General features: G+C 42.3%; 1 protein-coding gene across 3 annotated transcripts in view; it reads left to right on the top strand.

Moving 5' to 3' along the window:
* Positions 1 to 25482, top strand: part of MAP4K4 (mitogen-activated protein kinase kinase kinase kinase 4) — a 665231-nt gene that overhangs the window by 307467 nt on the left and 332282 nt on the right. For all 3 annotated transcript variants that reach the window (XM_086934708.1, XM_086934710.1, XM_086934709.1), the window contains exon 4: positions 11989 to 12114. In XM_086934708.1, the coding sequence (XP_086790834.1) occupies positions 11989 to 12114 (126 nt within the window). The remainder of the gene's footprint in view (positions 1 to 11988; positions 12115 to 25482) is intronic.

Below are 25482 nucleotides of genomic sequence, written 5' to 3'. Positions count from 1 at the left end.
TTTTTGAGTCTCAAAAACTGAGAGCCTTAGCTGTCTGTCTGACTCTTGATGGTACCAGTCCACATAGGCATTCATACCAACCAGTGCTGAAGAGTAGGCGTTTGGCTAGCCCCTACAGCCATTGGGCGGCTGTTGAGATTTTTTATTAGTTGCTACTGGTTTGATTGCGTGCCCTTACACTATGTAATTTCTTGAAATTATACATGGTATACGTAGTTCCTGTGGTAAACTCCCAACTGTTCTGTCGCCTGTCCCTTGGCACTGTCTCTCTGCTCCACCCTCCCAATGCCCCCCACTTTTGCAATCCAGCATATTTGTGGTTTGGCTTTTCCAATGCTTGTTCGGTTGCTTTGCAGGACTGCTCCATGCAAGACTCATATGTCTGACAGCTTTGGGGGCAAAAAAACGGCAGAGCCAATAGCTTGGGGCTGAGAAGCTAAGTGTGACCCGTTGGTTTTTGCCAATGCATGTTTTGCCGTTTAGATTTAGCATAGAGTGTGCAAAATAAACTAAGATATATAGACAGTGACTTTAATATAGACCAGTTAGCTGTTTTTTCAACTCACTAGCTTTTATAAGTTCTCTGGGTGGTCAGGTTGTAAATGTTTACTTCTTACACCGTGTTTATCCTTGATCACTGCAGAAATGACCGATCTATGGGGTTGGAATTCCTAAAAAGATTACATATGCAACAGTGTTAAAGGGGCTTGTGGGAAGCAGGGCGGCATTCACAGTACTAGACTTGGCAGTGGTAACTACAGCTCTTCATTGGAAGAGTTCTAAATACCGGAAGAAACATACTTGTCTGGAAAACACACTTATCCTTCTTGCATGTCCTCCACCGAGAGTGGTCAGGACAGCTATCCCCAAATACTGGGCACCAAGTTCGAATTGTAGCGCATGGCTGACATTTTGTGATCTTGGGTGGAAGAAACACTCTGTTGATATCCAGATAATTTTCCTGGAAATTAGATCTTAACTCATGCTAGTTAATGCATGCTTTGAACCGCCTGTTTTCCAAGGACTTGATTCTCTTTCTCAATAGCAAATTCCACAGGTATTTACCCTCACACTTCACATTCAAGAATTCCATTTCCTCGCTGTTTTCTTTCATTTGGCGGCATAATAGTCCAGCTGGCTCCGAATTTATTTGAAGCATATGTTATTAGCTTTGCCCGTAGGTACAAACATTACAAACATTCCTTCACTTTATCATGGCATTACATATATCCGCTATTGAAAGCAAAACATAATTTACAATTGTGACACATGTGTCCAGTGTTCTAGACTCCTAATTTTTACCCTAATTAGTGGTGCTATAGATATGCTATGATGTCACGCTGTGTATGCTATAGCAAACCTTTCTGCTTGCTGTTCTAAGTAGCGTGTTAGTAAAGAGAATGAGCAGGGTGGAATCCTTGGATGCTAGGACGGTACTTGTTGATGGGGAAATATTGGCACCCTCCAGGAGCAAATGAATGAAACTCACCAGACATAGCAGGTTTACTCAGAAACAGAGTGAAATGTATTTATTGGTACCAAAAGCATGCATCATTGCTAATTAGCCAGGAAGAAGTCAGATCTGCCACCTTAGGAGCTCTCAGACCGCTTCTTCCCAGAATGACAGATTTCTAGGTGCTATATACCTAAAGTAATGCCATGTCAGCAGGACTAGAATAAGGCACCAAGCCAAATAAAGCCAAATATGGCTGACATGGATGTGCAATGTCTGCACCATGCAAAACAGCCACATATGGGGAGACCAGAAAGGCAGACTTTGCACTGTGTAACACTTGCCCAACCAGAATAAGAAATATCATGTAGTCAAGACAAGCAAGGTGACCTGTAAGGGGATACAGAATAGCTTGTTGAAGCTTGTCCAGTCAAGGTCAGATAGGAAGCCCTTTTGAGCTCCAGGCCTCATGTTATTGTGATCTTATATAATCATGATATCTTTTGAAGTGAATGCACATGAATTTATATGGATATTCATATATATTTTGTAACTATGTAATGTACCTTTGCTACCTCTTGTATTTTGTTTGCTCACAATTGTCACTACTGCCTCATGTAACTTAACGTTTGCTTTTGTAATTTGTTCACTTATAATTTTCTCCTCATGTCATTTACAATTTGAGGCAAAGGTAACAAAGCGCTCTGATATCCTTCGGGATCAAGTTTGCGCTATATAAAACTTCATAAATAAATAAGCATGAAACGGAAGGGCTGAGTTGTAACGTAGGTTAAACCGTGTAGCAAAGTCCAGGAAAGAGACTCCACAAGGTATATAGTTTGGCTGGTTCTAGGTGAAGGTGCCTTGTAGGGCAACGACCATCTGATCTACCTCACACACACACACACACACTGACTGCTCCTATGTCACTCCTTATCATAAAAGAGGGAGAAGGAAAAGATACGTAATCCATCCAGTTTCCTTGAAATATATATTCTCAAATCAATTGGGGGGGAGGAAGGATCACTTGTCCTGCTAACCTGGATTTACAGGTAAGTGGGATGTCCTTGGTAAAAACCCTCATACACGTGAGTTGGTGTTGTCTGGTAGCGGTATATCTTGGTTCTCCGCTGTTATTACTCTTGTGTCTGCATAATCACAGGGTTAGTAGATATGCAGCCTCCACCCAGAGGAAAAAACCCAAGGTAAAAGCAGTAGTGTCCAGTGAAAAAGTGATAGTGGTGACTTAAAAGTAACTCGGACAGCCAGTTTGCTATATTTAATTTTCTGGATTCGAGTTAGTGGTGAGAATATTTCTGGAAAAGCGTGACAAGACTTATTAGGATTCTCACGCTTCCCATATTCGTGGTTTTAAAAGGTTGACCTGTTTCTGCCCTGTTCGCCTCTCAAGGTCAGTGGGCTTTCTTCAGGACTGTGTGGTTGGTGATTAAAGGAGCGTATTAGTCCTTTAGTTTCTTTAAGGTCAAATTGTGCCTGCAAATACAAACGTACTGGGTAACTAATGGTGGAGAAGGAGGGGATAGTATATACATATTTATACATTGAAGTCCAACTTTTGGACTGTACTTAGGTTACAATACTCTGTCGATCACTACCTTAACAGTAGAAACCACATACTCAAATGGATGGCTAAAACTATAATCTTGGGTTTGATCTGCTTATTAATTCTTAATAGTATCTCAGTTTTATCAAATAGCTTAGATCAGAGGGTGCCGGTTAGATGTGGTTCCTATGTGAAGGGAATTCCATGTCTGCATATTATGGCATCTCTGTGCTGCTAAGTGTTAGTAAAGAATGCCTCATGCATAGTAAGTTTGTACAAGTTATCTGCATGCTGCGGTGACTTTCTCTATTCTGTTAATATATTGTTGGTCTTACCCGGGATAGTAATCGTAGCTCTTAATTTAATTTTGACGTTATTAATCAAGGCTGTGCCCCGGGGTGGGAGGGTCTCTCTAACAAACAGTTGCATGCATGTGCTTAGTCAATGGTTTTAGGACGTACCTGAGCGCGTTTTAGTACGCGCTTCCTCGGGTACCAAGGAGTCAAATGGGAGCGTGGCCCTTCACTAAAATAAATAAACAAATAAGTATGAAACGGAAGGGCTGTGGTGTAACGTAGGTTAAACCGTGTAGCAAAGTCCAGGAAAGAGACTCCACAAGGTATATAGTTTGGCTGGTGCTAGGTGAAGGTGCCTTGTAGGGCAACGACCATCTGATCTACCTCACACACACTGACTGCTCCTATGTCACACCAGTCCAGGCCTGGAAAGCACTCAGTTCATTGCTGTGCACCCATTAGCTATCCGACTTTGTTTTACTAGTACACCATCCCTGGTTCCCAGTGGCATCCCTGATGGATCACTGCCAGCACTGCACAGGATCACACGACTGCAAGAGACTAGTCCCAGAGCTAACCTCCTGCCAGCCACTTCTTAGCTTGTCTGATTTTTGGAGACTGAGACAAGAGTATGGAAGGACTGCCCCACTCACATTTTCACCCATCTGTTCAAAAACATCTGCACAACCATCGCGGGGCCCCTCGATTATGACTGCGTGGACAGATTTTGTGGGAACAAAACCACAGCATCTGTGTCTCACAATCTCCTCACTGCTTTGTTCCACCTCTTAATCTGTCCAGGCTGTGCAGCCTCTCCTGGCTCAGCAGTGATCTCTTGCCATCACAGAAGAATCAGATTGGTAAATAGCAAACTACTTTTACATAGATTTCTGTGTTCTATCAGTTTTCCTATCAAGTAGATTTTTTTCGAGATTGTCTGGTTTGCTGAATGGGCATAAGACTTATTGATCTAAGATCAGGGTAGATTCTGGACACGCTGCATGATGCTGAAGTATGGTCCCTTTAAGTGAGCCTATACTTTCAGGGCCTGTGTTAGGATTTCTGCTACTCTTGTCAGAGTTACATTTATTTTGGTTCTCTCGATAGCCCTCACACACAGGGAAGAAGATGTTACCTGCACGGGCAGTCCGGTGCCCCCTGCTGGAAGTGTTGTATACAGCCATCTTGAACCAGCTGTATCCTATATATTTTCTGCTATTTAGATCCGTGAGAAACTGAATGGAAAAAAGTACAAGAACAAGCACCTTGTAGTCAATGAGTAGCTTACGTTTCAAGAACGCGCAGGAAACAATAGACACCAAGTCCCTGATAAGAGTTGGATTGTTCAGCAGCGCTATTGTAAAGATTATTACTTTTTCCCAAGTGCAAACATTGCTTATTAAACACAGAAGGATAAAGTTCACTGTTGCAGAAGCAAGCTAAGTTATAAGATAAATGTATAGGAATAGCATGGATTTATCAAAATACTGTAAGTGTTTTGCAAAATACTGCATGCATACTACTTCCTATATGGACTCGGTTAGTTGAAAGTATTGAACAGTCATCCCCTTTTGGTGGGACAAACCTTTTGGTTGCACCTTGATTTGTACTGGGAAGCCTGAGCAGTTGGTCACCATGTGTAATGAACTCCTTCCTCTATGGTATTGAGGAGGACAGAATAGTATAGAGGGGTATCGTTGTACCAGAAGAGTTTTCTGGTGAACTCTTGGGCGATTCGAGGTGACTTGGAGGGCTAATGCTTTGTAACTCCAAAGTCCGGTTTAGGATTATGGAGTCGTGATCTCCAGGAGGATCCAGTTTTAGGCTGTATTCCAAGACGTGAATAAGGTGGTATGCACTCCTAAGTTTTACAAAATTAGTCCAATATAAACGACCTCTTATGTTTATTGCTTGCAGAACCAGGTTGTGCCTCGCCCTGAATGCACTGAGTTAAGTACATAACGTGGGGAGCGCAGATTCCACGCTCCACTCCCAGACGCACTGCATGAACTGGATACCAGATCCAACCAATTAAACATCCTTCAACTTTGTTCAAAATTTTCTGAATTAATCCGCGGTTTTTCAGAGTATTCTTGTTCTTTTGCATATCCACATACATAACACAATGTGTTCTGGAAACTTCTCGTATTTAAGTGTGCCCATCCGGACTTCTTCAAAAATATGATCCAAACACAACCAATAGTTCGGAGCAGCATTTCTTTATTTTAAACCCAATGCATTTCGGGCTGTGTCACCAGCCCTTCGTCGGGGGTCACTGCAAATCAATCAATTTAGGAAACCATCAGTACCAAGATATGCCGTTTAACATTATGCTAAATTTTTAACCTGTTGTAGTTCATTTTCACCTTCATATTATTTACAAAAATCTATTAAAGTGCTCGAATGTCACAATATATCCCCACCAACCAAAGACAAAACCGTAGTGCAACCCTCCTGTCCTTAATTTAATGATACCACCCTCCTTACACTCTGTGTGCTCTCGGCTAGATCACATTCACATTTCCCTTGTTAAATGCATGATTTATGTTCAACTCTTGACACGTACATCGCCAACATATCGTAATGGGCATGGACACCACCGTGGTCGACATAGGCACCAACCGCCCATGGACACAAAACAAATTCACAAACTGCAACAGCAGCAACCTCATCTACTTGATAACGTGTCCATGCCCATTACGATATGTTGGCATGACGACCAGGAGAATACGAACACGGATACAAGAGCATAAAAGTACAGTGCGATGCCGAAAACAGGCTACCCGCCTCACTGCACACTTCTTGGAGAAAGGACATGGCCCTGAAGACTTCTGCTGGACAGTCCTGGAACAACCGCATATTCCTGACTCGTGTGCTGACATTAGTCGCTTCTTGTTCAAAATTGAACAAAAATGGGTGTATCGCCTGAACAGCGCCAAGGAGGGCCTTAATGAGCCAATACCCTGGATGCCCCTCTGAATGGTGTCACTACATCTCCTACTGATACTATGAATCCGGACATGATAATACTCACGTTCATGCTAGGTATTCATAAGAACCAAACAGGCTTAGGTGGATGCTAGTTGTCCAACTCACCTTTAATCTTTAAATCTATGCCTCTGATACAGAAAGAAAAGCTCCTAAATAGCTATCACCTTAACAGCAATATGTGCTGGTGATAATAATTAACCTCTGGGCATGTTCCAGCATTATTAACAATTGTTGACACATAATAATAGCGTCACCTCTATGTGCAACGTCTGCCCAAGATCAACCTCCCTTATTTTTCCTTGTTATCCGGACATATCCTGCTTGGAACTACATGTCCCAACATTCCCTGCATCATGTGACCGCACTCGGTCACGTGATGCTGTCTGAGCAGAATACGAACTTACAAACAGGTTCCTCTGACAATCGCCGGTGCCCCCCCAGACAGTACGGATGACTGTCCGGAGACACCGACGGAAAGGTAAGCGGGACACAGCGCTCGCAGGCGCGTACGCTGACAGCCTGTTTACACTCACGCGGAGAGCGGCGCTGATTTCAAAGCGCACTCGTTCTCTGCTTTACCGCTAAGCTACAGTTCCTTTTACCTAACTTTTACCTAACTTTGACCACGCATCTGCTAAGACGAGGTTTGCGAACTAGCACCTGATCCCAACAGCATTAATTATAAAACTCATTCGATCTTCGTTTTTAACGCTAAGCCACATACCCCTTTCATAACCAAACGCATTAGTTTTGACACGATCTGCGGACCAGCATACGCGTTATTACCTGCTTCTAGCCATTACTCTGATCGTTGTAGCATAGCAACGGCGGGTTACCTGCAATAAAACTCACACAGCACGTAATGGGGGTTTCAAGTCTCCTTCTGCCTCCGTGTAAACTCTATTTCCTCCTTTTCCTTTGCTGAAACACCGCTAAAAGTGATTCATAATTATTTTTAGAGCGGTGCTCCTTTTACCTGCGCTGCAGCCAGGTGGGGTGAAGCCTCTCAACCATCATATATGGGTGAGTGTGTATACTGGAGCCTATGTCCTAGTATGAGTGGATGTGTCTCCATCACATTATGGTTTTTATTTAAAAACTATTTGAGTATGAATCATTCATGTTCTTTTGTTTCTCTGTTTGTTTGTCTTTCGGTCTGGATCCGATGCCACTGGATACTATGCATTAACAGTATACGGTTGAGTACACCTGGGATCCTCAGGTGATATTTTTTCATTATTATTCACAAAAGCAGTAGTGTATTTCCAACAAGGTCCTGAAGAATGCATTTGAAACTATGTTCTATGTAATGCAGAAACATGTTGACCATTATTAGGTGCGGCTATTATTTCAAACCCGCACTTACACCTGCCTTTTAATCTTAGGGATTGGGAGATTTTAATAAACTCTTTTTTCTACCCAGTTCACCTAATTTTATTATAACCCCTCACTTTTCACCCTAATCACCATACACTGCTTTTTTCAGTAGCCACTTCAATTAATTTCTGTACAGAACATACTACCCACTTGTCACATTTATCGGTCACGGTAACAGACCGGCCGTTTTGTCTCCTGGGTAAGGAGAACCCAAATGATGAGAGAGAGGGCGGTACAGTGTGGCTTCTGATGGGAACTATTTTCTCCATTTGCTCTTGAGCCTTGACTAGGCCTGCAGTTACTAGCATGCATGAAACTCTCACTGGTGTTTTTTGCGTAGTTCTGGTTTTGTGATCCAATCTGTCTGACTTACTATGATTTTGACCCCCAGGTATTACTTGTTGTTGTAGCATTGTGTTTGGGGCATATACCTGGTCGGTCGGTAAACCCGCCCTTAGACCCTCCCTCAAGTGTTTGCTGTTTGTAATACCATTTTCACCCTTTCCTTTATGGAAAGCGCTTGATAATTTATAATATAATAATATAAAAATCATTTTGATCTTATCTTACTTTTATTATCAATTCTGTTATTTGGCTTGGATATGGAACTAATTAAATAGAAAGATTTTACCAAAACTTAAATGAAACAAAATGAATTCAATTTTTCATTATTGAATACCTTGGAGTTAAGATTGTGATTATCTCCTGATTCTAATAATCGTCAGCCAAGATCTGTTGCACATGTTCTTGGGGGTGGAGGAAGAGAAAAGAAAAATCTCAATTAAGTGCTAAAAGGGAGCGAGGGTCTAGCCCTCTGCGTGTGATGATAAACAATAATTATTAAGTTAATTCTTGCTCCAGCAGTCCCAATTATTTATTTTATATATCAAGTTTTATATAGCGCACACTACACCTGGTGGTATCAGAGCGCTTTACAGACATATCACAGCAGCAATAACACGAGAAACAAATAGTTTGGAGGTAGTTAAGGTAGGGTGTTACGTAATTGGGGACAAGTGGACTCACAGAGCTGGCACCGCAGCAATTGCATAAGTTGCACATGGAGTAGGCGAAAATAAAAGAAGAATACAATATACAGTAGGATATTGGTTATTTCTTACAATTTACAAAGAAGGTTACTCCCTAACAAAATAACTGGACTTTTCCAGCTAAGTATACATTTGTGGGCGTTTATTATCGACCCAATTTTTACAAGAACATTTGCTGACACCTTATTAGTTGTTTATTAGAAAGGCCTACAACTTGGACTTCTTTTCCCAAGAGGGGCCGGTTGAGGGACTTCTGTCAGTCTGACTGAGGAATGTGTAGCACTTCGCCCTTGTCGTCTCTCCCGGTGTCCCAGAGCTTGGGTGATGGGCTGCTGATTCCCCCACCGAATCCAGCTGCACTGCCTGAATAAAGCGAGGCAGCACAACGGGTTACTCTTTAAAAAAACATAATTTCTGTTTGTATTCAATAAACGAATATTAAAGAAAAAAATGTAATTTCAATCCCTTGTGTCAAGAGAGGTCTGGTGGAAAGGTGAGCCTGCACCACACTGTGAATAGCTTGTGCGCTCGACTGTCCCTCTCTTAACAAGCATTGGCAAAGCAATAAGTAGCACCTGCAAAAGATATTGTCCTTGTCAACAGCTTCTATTGCAGCTCCTGAGCACCATGACTAAAAAATAATTTACAGCACTATGACGTGGTCAGTACGGTTTGTGTCATGGCGTTTTTCCCCCATGGTGGGTTGAAGTGGGCAACACAGAAAATGGGAGGGAGGTTGGAAGAGAATGGGCAACAAAGACAGCAGGAGGGTAGTGATATTGTAGAATATTACATCTAACCCTTGATGTAAATCCTGCTTGGATATTTTTGCTAATCACATTTCCTGGAAGTCGCAAAATGTGCGTTCTTAACTTTGCAAGAGTTTGTTTCTTTAAACGGAACAGGAGTGTTGCTGGGAACAGTAGATAACTAGAGGAACAATGCAACACAAAATGCAGACTATTTGTGTGTCCCATAAAATAACAACATAAGCAACTCTTTACAGATTTAATCAGGAGTTTCTTAGAATTCTCAATTCTAGAAAGGAAATATTCTGTGAACATTCCTGACAAAACTAACCGTTTCATAGGGTGTATGTTTAGCTAAGCTAGATAGATACATGTTCATCATTGCATTTTGAGAAACTTGCTGCCATTCCTGCAAGTCAACCTTTGAACGCTCATTTATTTCCGGGGCAAGTGGTGTTGCGTTAATTTGACAGTCTGCCGTTTTTGATTCACAGTTTGACAATAAGTATGTAAACTATCCCCACATATAGAAGTAACCCCTCAAACCTGCAATTGGTTCTGCCTCTTGTAAACAGCCATGAATCCCATCTTGGAGTCTAGACCCCAAGTGTAGTGCTCTTCAGCTCTCTTGTGCTTTACAAATATAATATATACAGATCAATCAATCAGGATTTATATAGCGCGGCTAATCACCTAATAGAGTATCCATGGGCTTGCAGGCCCTGGAGACTTATTCGAACAGCCAGGTCTTGAGAGCCATTCAGGTAGCTTTCTTGAAGATATTCATAGGTATGTGAACAGGATGATTCATAATGCATTGAGTGAATTTATCGGGCAATCAGTGCTTAATTTTAGCTGGTGAATGTAGGTATGGCCTTCTGTCCTTCGTTTTGGGGACCAGCACTTATTTTTCCTCATCAGACCTTCACCCAGTGCAAGTCAGAAAACACACACACAAGGAGGATAAAAGGATGAAGAGAAAGATGGACAATAGTGATAACGGGATGAAGCTGGGATGATCAGGAACCCTAAAAGAGTGAGATGGAGCACGATGAGGCCAGGTGGTGTATTAAAGAGGCATGGGGTGGAATGGTATTCAGCGCCTCTATCTTTGATAGCAATGTATGCTGGTTTCTAAACATATCTTTGGACACCAGCACTTATCATGTTACAAATTAAGCATTGAAGAAAAATAGTGTGGTTTTCTATGCTATCCATGTCGTTTGCAAGCCCACAAGCGTCAACCAATAGCTTTGTGCATATTTCTTTGATCATGGCTATTAGGCCCGAATTGGCGGTGAGAATAGTTTGCTGTGAGAATAGTTTCTGAAGACTGTTGGATTGCTTGCGTAGTCCCACAGACTGTGCTTATGCTTTGATAAAGTCTGTCCACCTGAAGTGAATTTGTGGAAATTGAGAAGTCTTCAGGAGTGTGTGTGAAATTTGAAGAGAAGTTGGAAAACCTAGAAATAAATATTTATATGCTTATGTTGGTAGAGGCTCAACGAGGGTTCCTTTGAAATAGATGCAGGAAATATCAGACGTTTGGTGAAGTTATGTTTTTTCCTAAAAAATAGTTTTGGTCGAAATCAGGGTGGCCGCCTTGCTTTGGAAGCATGGGGGGTATTTTGAGTGGTGTTTGTCTGCTGTTGACCTTGCTTTGACTAGAGTTACAGCTTTAACGTGCCTTGTCAAGAGTTGGAGGGGAAGTGCCAAAATATTTTTGGGGGCTTGGGCGACACATATCCTTGCAGGGGAGCTGGTAGGAAGTGCTGCTCATTGGATGAGGATAAAATAACATTTTATTGTAACGTGTTGATACTTGTGTTGCACTTTTTAAAATGGAGGCTGCAGTTAATTCAGGTGTTACGTTTTCCATGCTGTGCATATTGAGCTGGGACCTCAGTGATTGGAGCAAGTAGAGTGATGGTCACACAAGTTCAAACACAGCTAAATCCGGAAAAATCTGCTCTTTATTTTTTTTGTTTTTCTGTTTAGCGAATTTAATCTAAAATCTTGGCCAGATAAAATGCTCAGTTAGCCAAACTGTTATTGTAACTCATCTCTGCACAAAATAACGAATCCAGCTGTATTGGTTAGGCCAATGTTTGTGAACCAGTTGGAACTTTTGGGCAGTTGAAACCATTTAAAATACATTAGTCTTGGATGACATTAAAAAAAAGTTGAAGCCTTAATCTTACATTTTGCTTAATGTCTATGGTGCAATTTGTGGTCAGTGGTGGCACAATGATGCTACTTTTTTATGCTTCTCTCTGTGCACAGGAAGGTTTGTCAAACGGACTCCCTCACATTGTACAAAATGAAGTAAATGGTCTTGATTGGAAATTAGTCTGCATAGGTCTTTACTTCGCAGAGACCTTGAATCTAAGAATTTTTTGGGAGACCAGCTCATTGCAAATTTCTGTCAGTAAAATCTAGTGCCTTTTGTCTTGCTTGCAGTTTTGCGCACCATGCAAAGTAAAATAAATGTGTTTGGTTCCCTGCATAGGATGAAGAGGAAGAAATCAAACTGGAAATTAATATGTTGAAGAAATATTCCCATCATCGAAACATTGCTACTTACTATGGCGCGTTCATCAAGAAAAGTCCCCCAGGACACGATGACCAGCTCTGGGTAAGTAGGTTCTAGCAACAACACCTGTGCCTTTCGCATCCATATTTCCTCCTTACTTTTAAATTAATAAGAGAAGGCAGAAACGGCTGGTATGTGGAGACAGTACAAGATTTTCCTTTTTTCCGTAGCTAATGTCTAAAGAAGTGATATTTAAAGTATCCATGGAACAGATATTATCTAAATACTTTATTTACCCATTTGTGTACAGCTTTGGAACTAAAATCCACATCCTATATTATTGCATGGCCAACTGATATTAACAAGCATTTGCAATGCAATAGGTCTCTCATTTGTTAAAGTTAGAGCTGTTGGCGTTGAAAATAACCATTTTTTAAACTTTTTTTTTATTTGCAGTGGAGTTACTATATTTGCATAGCACTAGTGCCAATAGTATAAAAAAGAAAAAGTAAAAAACAATGTCATTTTCAATGCCACCAGCTCCTGCAGTAGAAATGCAATCGGTCTGGCATTTATTGAAGTTATTGGCATTATAAATGCCAATGTTTTTTATCTAGCCATGTTGCAGGATGCAGTACCATATGTGGCCAAAAGAGGTCCCATGGTACTGCACCCTGTAGAAGATATGGTAAATCCACCCTACCCATAATACACTGCAGGCAAGACAATACCACAAGTACATTTAAATAGCATGTCCATATATACAATTAGTAGCTTTGAAATGTGACAAAATAATTATTCTATTAATTCCGGATTTGGTTGTACTCTGTGGAGCTGATGAAGGGAAATTTGTAGAAGGTCTTTTATAAATGTGAGGTGTGCTAGTAGTGGTAAGGCTTGCAGTGGTAAAGTAACCACTGCAAGCCTTGCTTAGGGCCAAGTGTTTTTTTTGTAAAACATTTTTATTGGCATTTTTCATTATTACATACATCACATCTCATACAAACTATCATTCATAATATTCAGGCATCTCACATTCATACCGCTCACATTCAACCAATCAAAACATGTACTCGACACCTACTAGACAAAGATTTTTTGAAACAAACCAGTGGGAAGAGTACTAATTCTGCTGTGTTACTAGTAGTTTTTTACATATAATTCACAGCAATATACCTCAATACAAATTTTTGTGATAATGAAGTTCAAAATTTAGACAAAGTTCGAGTGTAAAGCAAAAAAAGTCAAGATGCACAAAATCCAATAGACACCAAGACATAAACAGCAGACCAAAGGCCTACGCGTTTCGAATCCTCAACATTCACAGGATTCTCATCAGGGCCAGTAAGCTCTGTGGGAAGAAGGAAAAACATATGTCTAGTTGCTAGTAACAAAGTATCAAGAATCAAAGAGAGTACTTCAACACCGAGGTACCCAATCAGCTTACCAAACAGTCTTTTGGCCAAACAAGATTGAGATCAATGAGCTGGGTTAATCACCTACAAAGGTGGAGAAAAAACAGAGAAGGAAAAGGGGGGAAAAACAAATTTGAACAGGAGTTTAGGACTTTCTGCATGTCAGCAGCAATTGTGAATCAAGGCATGACAACGAAGGTGTCTTACCTAAACATGCGGAAACCAGAGGTTAATTTAGCTGGTCTTGAATCTAATATTAAAAGAATGAAACGTGTCCTGGGACCTGCAAAACCAAACGTTAATGCTGTAAATACGAGTCCTTACGGTATGCAGGGCGCACTGCTGCTAATGAGGAAGAGGTATAGTCTTACCGGAGTTAGTCGAATCCCGGTAAAGCTGCCGATTTTTTGCAGTATATGGATTACGCCAACATGTAACAAGTTCGCCGAAGGCTTTACCCTAAACGGGGAACAGAGGGCGTGGTTAATGGAAGTTGCCGTTTGTACGCGAGCGGCCAAGATTGGGGGGGTTGCAGGGCTTTGTTCACAAAACAGGCGCTTACCGGTAGCGGGAAAGGCGTCCGGCAGCGTGAATTAATCTTCGTAAGTGATGCTGTGCATGTGCGGGCTAAAGCAGTCACGGAAGATGTGGTCCTCGGATCTGAAGACGACACGCATGCGCCAACCTTGTCGCAGGCATTATGGGAGATGTAGTCCCCAAGAAAATGAGGCTAAACATTAAAACGGCACAATGAAAGACACAAGTCTACTAACAAGCGCGCAGTAACCATGGCATAAATACCATGAGTTCTGTCGTCCCGTGGCGGACAACGGCATGGACCGAAGTTGTAATGCATAAGGGGTCAAATATTTTCGGAAATTAAGAGGCATGAATGTAAGGATTGGAAAAAGAAATGTGTAAGGTGGCCAAGAGACATATGATTAACTACATTAAGCTCAGAGTTAAGGTAGTCCACACCAGGGCGGTGGACTAGGGAGTCATTATAAGATTCAGAATTTCTAAAGTTTATAGATCTCAGATAATTCATTAAGGCCTTCCATACATTACAGCCGTATCAAACTTAACAATCAGATGGGCCTCCCTTTTAGATCATTTTAGGTCAAGGTCGCCTCCACGAGAATCCCTTTCCACTTTAGAAATCACTGTCCACTTAAGGTCACCAATTTGGTGCTTTAATCTTGTGATTTACAAGGGGTGCTGTTTCCACTTTGTTTTTAATTCTGGATTTATGTTGGGAAATTCTTTGTCGTATTTCCTGGTTGGTTTTGCCAATGTACAAGAGCCCACAAGGGCAAAGTACTCCATACACAACGTATTTGGATTTGCAATTACTGAAAGTGTTATGTTTCCATGAGATTCCTTTATGTTGAAAGAGTGAGCCTTCTACAGTATGTTCACAGCTTACGCAGGTACCACATTTGTGGTGCCCTACGATGGGATTTAAACCCATTATTTGTCTCAAGGTTGGTTGAACCTCCCTTGGGGTTACAGCTCTTACTAGATACTTTGTGATGTTACTTTCTTTTCTAAAGGGAAACAGTGGTGGTTCATTTAAGCTTTCACCCAGCTATCTCTCTCAGAAACTGTCTATCTCGGGAGGCAAGAGATCCACAAGAAGTGCAGAAAGCCTATTACTGAAGCCACACAGATTTTTTAAGGCGAAAACACTGTATTTTTGTACTGTGTACTGCTGCATTATGTTTTTATATCTCATACTGCTTGATATATAATACTATTGTGTACTGTTTTTGTATAAATTTTCACTGCTTGTAAAGCGCTCTGATATCCGCAAGGATCTGGTTCGCGCTCTATAAAACTTTCAAAATAAAATAAATAAATAAATCTATTATTGCCGAGAGTTTTGTCATACAATTGACCCCGGACTGGGACTGAAGACTGTGACACACAAGCATAGGGATTGAGGGCTGCTGAGCCCAGTCACCCCGTCCATTACTTAGCAATGATCCTCTCGGGTAACCGTCCCATATGCTGCTCGCCATGTCACACAGGGGATGCGAGGTGCAGTGTCTCCCCGCACACGAGTATGGAGGAGCTTGGAAGGATCAGCCTTAGTGTAACCGTGAATAAACTTGGGATGAAAAACCGGGGTGCACTGTGTCTTATGTTATAGTAGCGCGTATGGGAGCGCCTGAGGGAATGCGGGAAATCATAATGTTATCGCGCCACATCGGATTGGGGGAAGGGAGAAGGACAACACTAGGCGCTGCCTACGTTGGAGTGTGGGGACGGGTCTATGTCGGCCATTAGGTGCTTAGGGCCAAGTGTGTGTCCTGCCTAAAGCCCTTTATGAAAATAGTGCTCTGAGGCTGTAATTAATACCTAGGGAGTAACAATACATGTAACAGGGTGTGTCCTGATGGGAGGTTTAGAAGAAGAGATAAGGCAGTACGAAGGAGCTTCAACTAAGCCTATTGACCAATGAAAATCCACCATTTACAAAGGACAGAGACAGGAGCCAATTAAAAAGATAGGCGGAAAGTGGGCAGAGCTTTATGCCCATACCCTGAATACAGCATGTGTCAGACAGCGCAATATATTTGACCCACTTAGGTAGTTGTGATGTTTTCATATCTTCCTTTATTAGCTTGTTAAATACATTCTTATCACTGAACACCAAAAAGAATCTACATACTATTTGCTTTGCTTCCACCAAGGACTCTTCGAGAACCTAACTCATGACTTAACAAACGCAGTTGCAATCGTAGAGGTGTCCCAACTGCCATTAGGTTTTTCGCCTTTAATTAAAGACAAGGGGACCCCATAAGGTAACCAAGGACCTAGGGTATCAGTTTTGAAGAAAACAATGGTCCTTGCTAGAGGGAAAAATCAAAGCAAGCAATAAATATAGAACGGAATCAATTCTATATATTCTATCCAGCCGGATAGTACAACTTAATCAGGATTGTAGGATGCTGTCAAGGGACAAATGCAATATCCAGTGGAATACAGTCCTGTATCTGAAAATCACAACAATAGACAAGGAGTGACAAGGTGACAGTTTACATGAAAAACAAACCAAATACAAAAACAGTCCAGCAAAGCTGAGAGGGTTGCTTGTTCTTAATTGTACATGATAGGACAAGCATGATAAATAGCGAAAACCGTAACACATAATATTGAATTGTTTGTTTGCACGGTGTTTTTAAGATAGACTTTTTGATCCCATTCAAAGAATAACTGGAATCATCATCTGGACAGTGATACTGTCAGCCTGAATAATCAATTATAAACAACTAAAAAGCACATTGAAATAGGGAAGGAAAAAGGGGGGAAATAGAAATTTAAGAAATTACTGGGTTATTTCCCAAATGGCAAAATGCACGCAGAATTAATAAAACAGGCACTTTTAGTGGTCATGACACATGCCAAATAGTTGTGGTTGTTAATTAAGTAAAAGAGGACGAGAGTGGTTGTGGTTTGGCTTGGTCTGTTCTATGCCAGGTGTGCATGGAAAAACACGGAGCATGCAGGAGTGATAGTGGGAGGATGGCGGTAGGCATGGAAGAAGTCGCGCTAAAATGGGCATTTCTTTAATAATAAGGTGAAGAATGCGTGAGTGTAGCTGCGCTTAATAGGAATGAATTGCGTGTGCCATGTAGGTACCACATTCTCCACTTCCCGAGCTTAGTGCTATGTCAGACCACGCACCACTCTATAACCGACGACGACATCAAGAAATATCCTTGAAGGCCTCTCACTCTTCACGGACTCCTTAGAAACAGGAAGTGGTGCCACTATATCACTCACTGAACAACTAGAAAAATGTAAGAAAAAGTTTGTCAGATTACAACTCCTGATTTGTATGCTCACGGAATATCTACAAGCTAACATAATACCTGTTGGTCTGCAGATAAGCAATATACCGGGAGTTTTCACCGATAATCCCAAGTATATTAACAATTTTAGCTATATAGGCTCAAATTGTTCCAGACACTGGTTGGTTTTGGGAATTGACCCAGCCACAGAAGTATTGAAAACCCTTGAGCAAGAAATAAATGATCTAGAAAAGCAAATAAAAGACACTAGCCCAATTCCTGACTGTAAAAAACTACTTGAGCAGGTTCAAAAAACAACTGAAGATTTCTACAGACTAGAACAAAATAAAAAATCGCTTAAGGTCAAAAAATACATCAAATCATATGTACTAGAGAGAACATATCCCTACTTACAGAAAGACTTTTACACTAATCACTCATACTCCAACCCTCTGAACGCAAGACTTTGAGGTAGATTTAATAGGCACAACAATCTAGTAGGCTTCTCCGATACTTCCGCCGAATCTTCGGACTGTTCTGACCAGAAATGTGGCCCGTCGTTGGAGTCTTTCTCCGAGGCGAGGCAGAAATGCCTCGGAGAAAGCACAGTAATTTTTCGGATTGAGGGGCGTGTTTACGTTCTCTCCTCTTCCCATTGGCTGGAAGGTAAAATTCCAGCCAATGGGAAGAGGAGAGAAAGTAAATAGAAAGAAGCTTAAAAAAACGCCCCTGAATCTGAAAAAGACGGGGCTTGGACCGAGTGACGCCCCTCTCCTCCAATGGCTGGCCAGCATTTACTAGGCCAGTCAATGGAGAAGAGGCTAGTTCCAAGCCCCCTCTAAGAAACATTAAATCTTCTGGTTCCCCCCACTGCTACACAGTGCGACGGTCCCCGACCTAAAAAGGGCACATAGGGCAGGTGCTAGTGGCTTGGATGCGGACATCCTTGCAGAGTTGTCTTCCCAGCTAACTCATTTCCTGTGCTCATGGCACAGAAGAAAGAAGACCCTGTAACTACCAGACGGCACAAGATATCAAATGACTAGCACCAAGACACCCACGGTTATTTGTGCACTTAAGAAATGTATTTACATAACATCTGTTACAGGGCTATATAATACGGTAGGACTGTTCTAGAGAACCCTGTGCTTTGTATTGAACCTAAAATGTGCATTTCATCATTTTGTCTAAGGATTTCCTATTCCTGCAGGGGGTCTGATGATACATATGTTGCTTTGAAACATCTTCATAACGGTTTTGTACTCTGAGCTAGAACGCTTGCATCTTCAATTGTTTGTTGTGGTCCTCTCCTTGATGCACGTTGCTCAAAAGCAATCAACACTGGAACTCTGTAGAAGTACGAAATTAAGGGGTGGAAACTGCACATGGTACAAAGACGTGGTTTTGAATCGTCTTTGATATCTTCTCTAGGCTGTGCATGGCCTTTTGGGTCGAAACAAGCCTTCTGTATTGGCAGGTAGAATCTGAAAAGCAATAGCCATGTGCTTTGTAATATTTGACACCACAATTTGATTTATTTATGTCTTCCTCAGAGTATCGGCGTATCAGTTGATGGAGTGCTCATTTTATTTTGTCTATTTCAGTTATTGTTGAATCACACGAAGAGCTAGGCTGTTTATTGCTCTCTGTAGTGACCAACTGTCTGTCGCCCCTTCAACGTCTAAGACCTGTTGATCTCGTCCCTATACTTTTTTTAAACATAGAAATTTTCACAGTCTATACCTTAGCTGATCAGGTGTTGTTCAGTACTCTGTCAGGGATTTGTTGTCTCTGATATCTTGGCTACTGTAGATCTCTACCAGCCTGTCCTGTTTCCAGTGCCCTGCAACCCACTGTTTCTGATGTCGCGGTGAACATTATCTTGTTTCGGTGGTGTTGTTTGGCTGGACTATTCTGTTTTTGTAATATTTGCCTTTTCCAGTTGGATAACCAAGTCACCCCATTTGGGGCACTTATTTCTTCAAGACTAGTAAAGCCAAACACTGAAGATTTACCGTAGTACTTGGTGAGGCGTAAAACCGAGGATAAAAACATCACAGTAAACAGAATTCAAGCACCATGTGCAGCCAGTAGTAGGTATTCAAAGAATTACTTTTGACAAAAGGAAATTAAAAAGAACATTTAAATGTATGATGCACAACGAAAGCCAGAAATGCTGAGCACCTTCTGGGGCAGATGTGGCCTTCAGTATTTTATAGTGTTTTATGGTGTGTACATATTTGCCTTTTGATTTTCTAAACTAGACTGTAAAGCTTATGTTTTCTTGCATGGCTCTCTGGTGAAATCTCTGGGAACTTCACTGTTCGTGTGAGTCAACGGACGAGAGGTGCCAGATGAAAGCAGTCCAATTTAGCAACCTTTGAATGATGTGTTTGGCCCATTAGTTCCATTGTGTTTGGCCAGGAGTTCAACACTTGGGATCTCACTGAGCTTGAAGCTGCAAGGTTTTCAGTTTAAAAATAGCAAACAAATGCACTATCAAAACAAGGATCGCTCTCAAACAAAGTCAGTAGTGGACCTTAGGGATCCCAGCTCTATAACTATATTGAGGGTTGTATTTCGGCCTGATGATTGTGATCACACCTTTTGATTTTCTTTCTTATTTTTCCTTCCTTGAAAATATAACCCTAGTTGGAGTTTTAACTTATGAAATATGATGTACTATGCTGTTTTGTATCAGTTTTTTTTAACACCTAGCGACTCCCACAGTAAAAATTGATTTCACTCTTCCGGGAGAGTTAAGTGCTCAATTGAGTGCAGCAGTATTGGTTGTCTTGGAGCACCAGTGAACAGTATCACCCAAGATATGGCCTGGTAACTGCTCTCTTCCCCGTGACCCGAAGAACAGTTGCACAAGAAGCAGCTCTTCTACTCGCAGGGCAGACTGGCTTTCTGTCTCCCACAGATCACAACCACAAGGAGTTCAAGAATCCAATCTTGCTCCAAGACTAATGAAGAGCAACCACCGGCAAATGTTCTTCTTCTGGCTCGGGTACTGCCAAGATCTGGTGTGCTGGACCTTCTTTTTTTTGTGTCATAATTTTAGTAATTTTTCTTGTGGCATATTTGGTTTACATCAGGATATTACAATACTGTTGTGTGGGCCGGTCTGTTCCAAATGCCCTGTGCCGAAAGACATCCACATATTAGTGGAAGAATTAACACAATTCCATAATAATGATAATAAAAAACCTGCATCAAAATAAAAATAAAAAAACCATAATCAGGAAATACAATCAACGTTGCTAGTCTCCAGTGTTGCTGCTTTCCCCTCCAAGCGTTTCTCTGTGTGTTCTCCCCATCACACCTTAGCTTTCACTTATTATCTACAGAGTCTGGGTCACTGAAGATAGTTGGGCAGTCACAAAGTTAGGATGTTAGAAATGTGATTTTACTCGCTAACTCCCTTTCACCCAATCATTCGTTTTTAGCATTAATTATATTTCGCTCGCTCGGAGCTCAGTTGCTCTGTAAATCGTGTTCTTGATCTGTTCACAAATGTGAACCTGTGTCTCTGTTTCCAGTGGTAATTTCTCATTCTTAGCCCTCTAGCCAGTGCTGCTAGCAGCTTCTCTGGTCCAGGTGCTAATTCCTCATTCCTAGTTCTGCCAAGTATCACGCATCAGGCTAAGTTTAAGTTTATTATGCATAGTTAATTAAAACCAGTGCAAAGCGTAGTACAAAACAGTAGAAAAATGACTTTAAAATATCATTTAAAATTTGTACATTGTTATCGTCATTAAAAAGCATGCACAGAGGAACCCAGTCTGATTAGCCAGGAGCAATTGCCATTATGGCGGGGCAGCGTATTCCAGTGAGTCCTGTAGGCCGCCTATATGTTGTCTGTGTGAATGATCAGAAGTTTTTTATTTTGACAATTTTTGCTCGATCATTGCAAGGAACTTAACGTATCTGCAATTCAGTTTCGTGTTCGAAGGGTTCAGGCAGGCAAGGACCGCTTGCCTTCTCGTGCAAGTCCCTAGCTGCTTAAGCTGGGCCTTTAAGAGCTGTTGATGGGCTGGCCGTAGCTCTTCACAAAGGCAGGTCAGATGAAGTATATCGCCCTTGTCTGTGTTACAAAACGGACAAACCTCGTGGCCATTACTCTTGAGCCATGGTGGAAAATACTCTCTGCTGGGCAGAACCCCTAGTCTGTATTTCAAGAACTTCAGTTTTGTTGTCTTAGGATAACCCTGGCTGAAGTAAGGTTGTGGTGTCAGCGTTTTGTAAGAGTTTAATGACATCCAGGCATGGTTTCTTTTGGCGAATGTGGCCTTGTCCTCTAGTAAGGATAGTGTTAGACTAGTTTTTTGAATGGGTTGTGCCCAAGTTTCATGTCCCAAATCACAGTTAGATTAGTAGCCACCAGAGCTGTCTTCAGGTAGGATCTTGCCTGGGATATATCCCTATTTTGAATGTCTTGCCATAGCAGCAAGTATAGAGTGTTGGTAGGGGCCGAACAGAGTTTGTGGCAGCAGTTGATGTACGCTCCCTGTCTTGCAAGGGTTTGCTTTTGCAATCCAAATTCCAGCCTGAGTTGGGCCGGCGATGTGTAGGGCAGAAGGGAAAACATTGTTCTATAGGCTTTTGTCTGGATTGTGTCCAGGTTCCTGGAGTCTCACCCACGAAGCGCCTCGCTGCCATAACAGATAGAGGGGAGTAGCTTAGCCTGAATAACTCTCAGATAAGGGGTTAGAATTGGCCCCATCAGTTGATTGGCTATGTTTTTTAGTGTAACGGCGCTGCACGCCCCTCTCCTTTTTGCTTCCTGCTTTTGTTGTGCAAAGGTGCCATCTCTGTCAAAGAGAACTCCCAGGTATTTGTAAACAAGTGCCGACTCTATTTTTTGACCGCCTAGTGCCCATGATTTCTGAGGCTTCTTCTTGATGTTGATCGACATGGTGCGTGTCTTGCTCAGATTTATTTTGAGTTTGTATTCCGTGGCGTAGCTGTGCATTTGGATCAGAAGCTGCTGGAGGCCGGTGTAGGTATGGCTTAGTAGCACAACGTCGTCCGCATACAGCAGGTTGCTCAAGGTTTCCCCCCCCCAGCCTCGGGGAATAGGAGTTGCATATGTTGAGTGAGTCTGATAAATCTGCCATAAACAGATTAAATAGTATTGGGGCAAGCACGCACCCTTGCTTCAGGCTTTTGGTGGTACGAACTTTAGATGACAGGTGTGTGCCGCCTCCTAGCTTCACCTGCACCCAGGTATCTGAGTGTAGAAGCTTCAGCATGCTTAGAATCAGCTGCGATATTCCCCATTGTGCCAGTATCCCCCAAAGTCTGCCTCTCTCGATGTTATCAAACGCTGCACTGAAATCGATGTAGCACATATGCAGCGTCAGTTTTTTCATTTTTGCTGCATCGATCATTAGAGAGATGGACAGAATATTGGTAGCTGTTCCAGTATTTTTCCGGAAACCCGTCTGGTTCAATGGTATGATCTGATTTGAATCAGCCCATAGCGTAATTTCCTCTAGAAGAGTTCCTGCAAAATATCAGGCGTTGACTAACGCATTTCAGTGTGGTGCTCTCCATTACCGCACTGATATGCATTGACACGCTTATGCATGTTGTCTGTTCCTGAAGAGCAGCCTGCCTAAAACTTAAATGGCTACAACAAGGGGTGGTGAGGGACAGAGTCTCTGAATTAATCAGAAAGCTCTCACCCAGTCAAGAGATCAGGGCTAGATCCAACACCGTTTTTTAGCTCACTGCACCATCCCAGTTTCAGAACCTGGCTGTATGCAAATTAGTCTGTTCCTGTCCCAGTGCATGATGGGAACAGGGCAAACCAAAGTACAAAAGCCAATTCTTACACTGGGAAGGAAACAAGCTCCCGGGGACCGGTTTCTGGCATTACAGCCGTCTTCGGCCCGGTTTGCTTGAATCCTGGTGGTGTAATGAGCAAGGGTCTCACATCTGAGAATACCCTTCCACGCTTAGGGTGGACAAAAATATTTACAACAAGGGGTGGTGAGGGACAGAGTCTCTGAATTAAGCAGAAAGCTCTCACCCAGTCAAGAGATCAGGGCTAGATCCAACACCGTTTTTTAGCTCACTGCACCATCCCAGTTTCAGAACCTGGCTGTATGCAAATTAGTCTGTTCCTGTCCCAGTGCATGATGGGAACAGGGCAAACCAAAGTACAAAAGCCAATTCTTACACTGGGAAGGAAACAAGCTCCCGGGGACCGGTTTCTGGCATTACAGCCGTCTTTCGGCCCGGTTTGCTTGAATCCTGATTTGCATATAGCCAGGTTCTGAGCTGGGATGGGGCAGTGAGATAAATAACGGTGATGGATCAAGCCCTGATCTTTGGACTGGGTAAGAGTGGTCTGTTTAACTCAGACACTCTGTTCATCACCACCCCCTTTTTGTAAAACTTAAATGGGGCAGCTGGCAGCCCGCAGCCTATGGCGTGTGCGCTGTTCTACCAGGCTTGGGGCTTATAGCTGAGCTAAGGCTGCCCAGCGCATGCCGGTTCACACTCCCTGCTAAGACTATGTTTGAATTGGCAGGACTGTGCTTCATTTTTAATGTTCCCCACGGCATGGCTCTCACTTGTCAGTCTGACGTTACCGGGCCCAGTCAGGCCGTGTTACAGGTCGGCGCGTGGGGAACGTCACATCCTGCATGCTGGTGTGGGAGGCAGGAAGCTGAATTTGCGCGCCCGCAAACCAATCATAATCATGGCGCTCGCAGCATCCCACTGCAGCTGCTGGCACGGGCTGGGACCGCAGCGTGCTGTAAGCTGTGCTGCACCCGTGCCGAATGCAGTTATAAACGCAGCCGAGGGAGACGGAGAAGGAGTTAGTGACCCGGTTTGCAGCAGCTGCCAGGGGTGAGGACAGTTTATTACTGGAAGACGGGTCCCAGGGAAAGCCTGGAGACTAGGACTCACATCTCAATTAGGATAAGTGAGTGATGTAATATATATGCACAAAATTTTACTTCAACATTTAATTTTATCCGCTTTTATTTTACCACGTCATTGTGTTAATGTTGAATGAGTAGTACTGTATAACAACTGTCAGCCGTTTTCTGAGTGCTAAATGTCAACACAGATTAAAGACTTCCTGCCAGCTTCATGCAATCGTAGACTTACGCTGCTTACTTTGAGACGTAGTTTGAGCAAGGAAAGAATAGTCTACTCTGGACAGTCCCCACTCCATCTTTATCGGATTACGAACTGCTGAAATTAGATGGCTCTGCATTTTATTTGCTGACGATTCGCACTGTGGTCCGGGGCCATGAATAGGAGTGTATTTTACAAACAGGGAAGGGGCACGAGGCCGGCATGTTGGTAGTGCTATAAAATGTGGCCCACAGAGATACAAATACCTGGAGTTTCATGGTAAGCCTCAAAGTGTGCGATAACCATATCGCAAGTGTGATGTGGTTTCTGTGTCCTTGACCCTGAATAATACCCTTGTGGGTGGTGGTTTATTCATTAGAGATCTGCTAAAATAGTTACATGACTGCAAAAGATTGTCTTTAAAACTAAGAAAAGACTATCAGTGCAATGTGTGTTTGTCTGCAGCAGTTTAGAGTAAATCACTGCCAAGTTTTGCGCTGGTGTTTCTCATGCCTGTGACTGAGTGACGCCATAATCTCCTAGTTGCACTTGCTATGCTAAATGTCCTTTTTGGACTAGCTCAACTCATGAATGATCACATCAATGAGATCATCAGCAGTGCCTGCCTGCTCTCTGTTACTGAGAACTGCAGTCACGCAGTCTGTCTCTGGTTAGTGCCCTTCCTCTTGTTTTTGGTGCTTTGCAGACGTTTTAGGATCTTCCTAGAATTTCTTGTTGCTCAAATTGGAGTAAGTTCTGATATGTATAAGTTTCCTTTGTCTTCACTGCTTGATTTTACCCGCAAAAAAGTGTCACTCAGTCATTGAAATTTCACTCATATTTACTCTTAAATTAGGAAAATGTCAAACATAGCAATCTAAACCCTTGGCAGATATGAGACCGTGCTGCAGCTGTTTCTCTGGTCCCAGTGGTATTTTCCTCATTCTTGGTCCTCTAGCCAGTGCTGCAGCTGTGTCTGTTCTTGTGGTAATTCCTCATTCCTAGTTCTCTAGACAGTGCTGCAGCTGGGTCTCTGTTTTCAGTGGTAATTCCCCATTCTTAGTCCTCTTGCCAGTGCTGATAGATGCTTCTCTGGTACCAATGATAATTCCTCATTCTTAGTCCTCTAAACAGTGCTGCTACCTGCTTCTCTGATC

This window comes from Lissotriton vulgaris, chromosome 8 (genome assembly GCF_964263255.1).
Source record: "Lissotriton vulgaris chromosome 8, aLisVul1.2, whole genome shotgun sequence".
Lineage (NCBI taxonomy): Eukaryota > Metazoa > Chordata > Amphibia > Caudata > Salamandridae > Lissotriton > Lissotriton vulgaris.
This window is presented reverse-complemented; position numbering and strand designations above follow the sequence as displayed.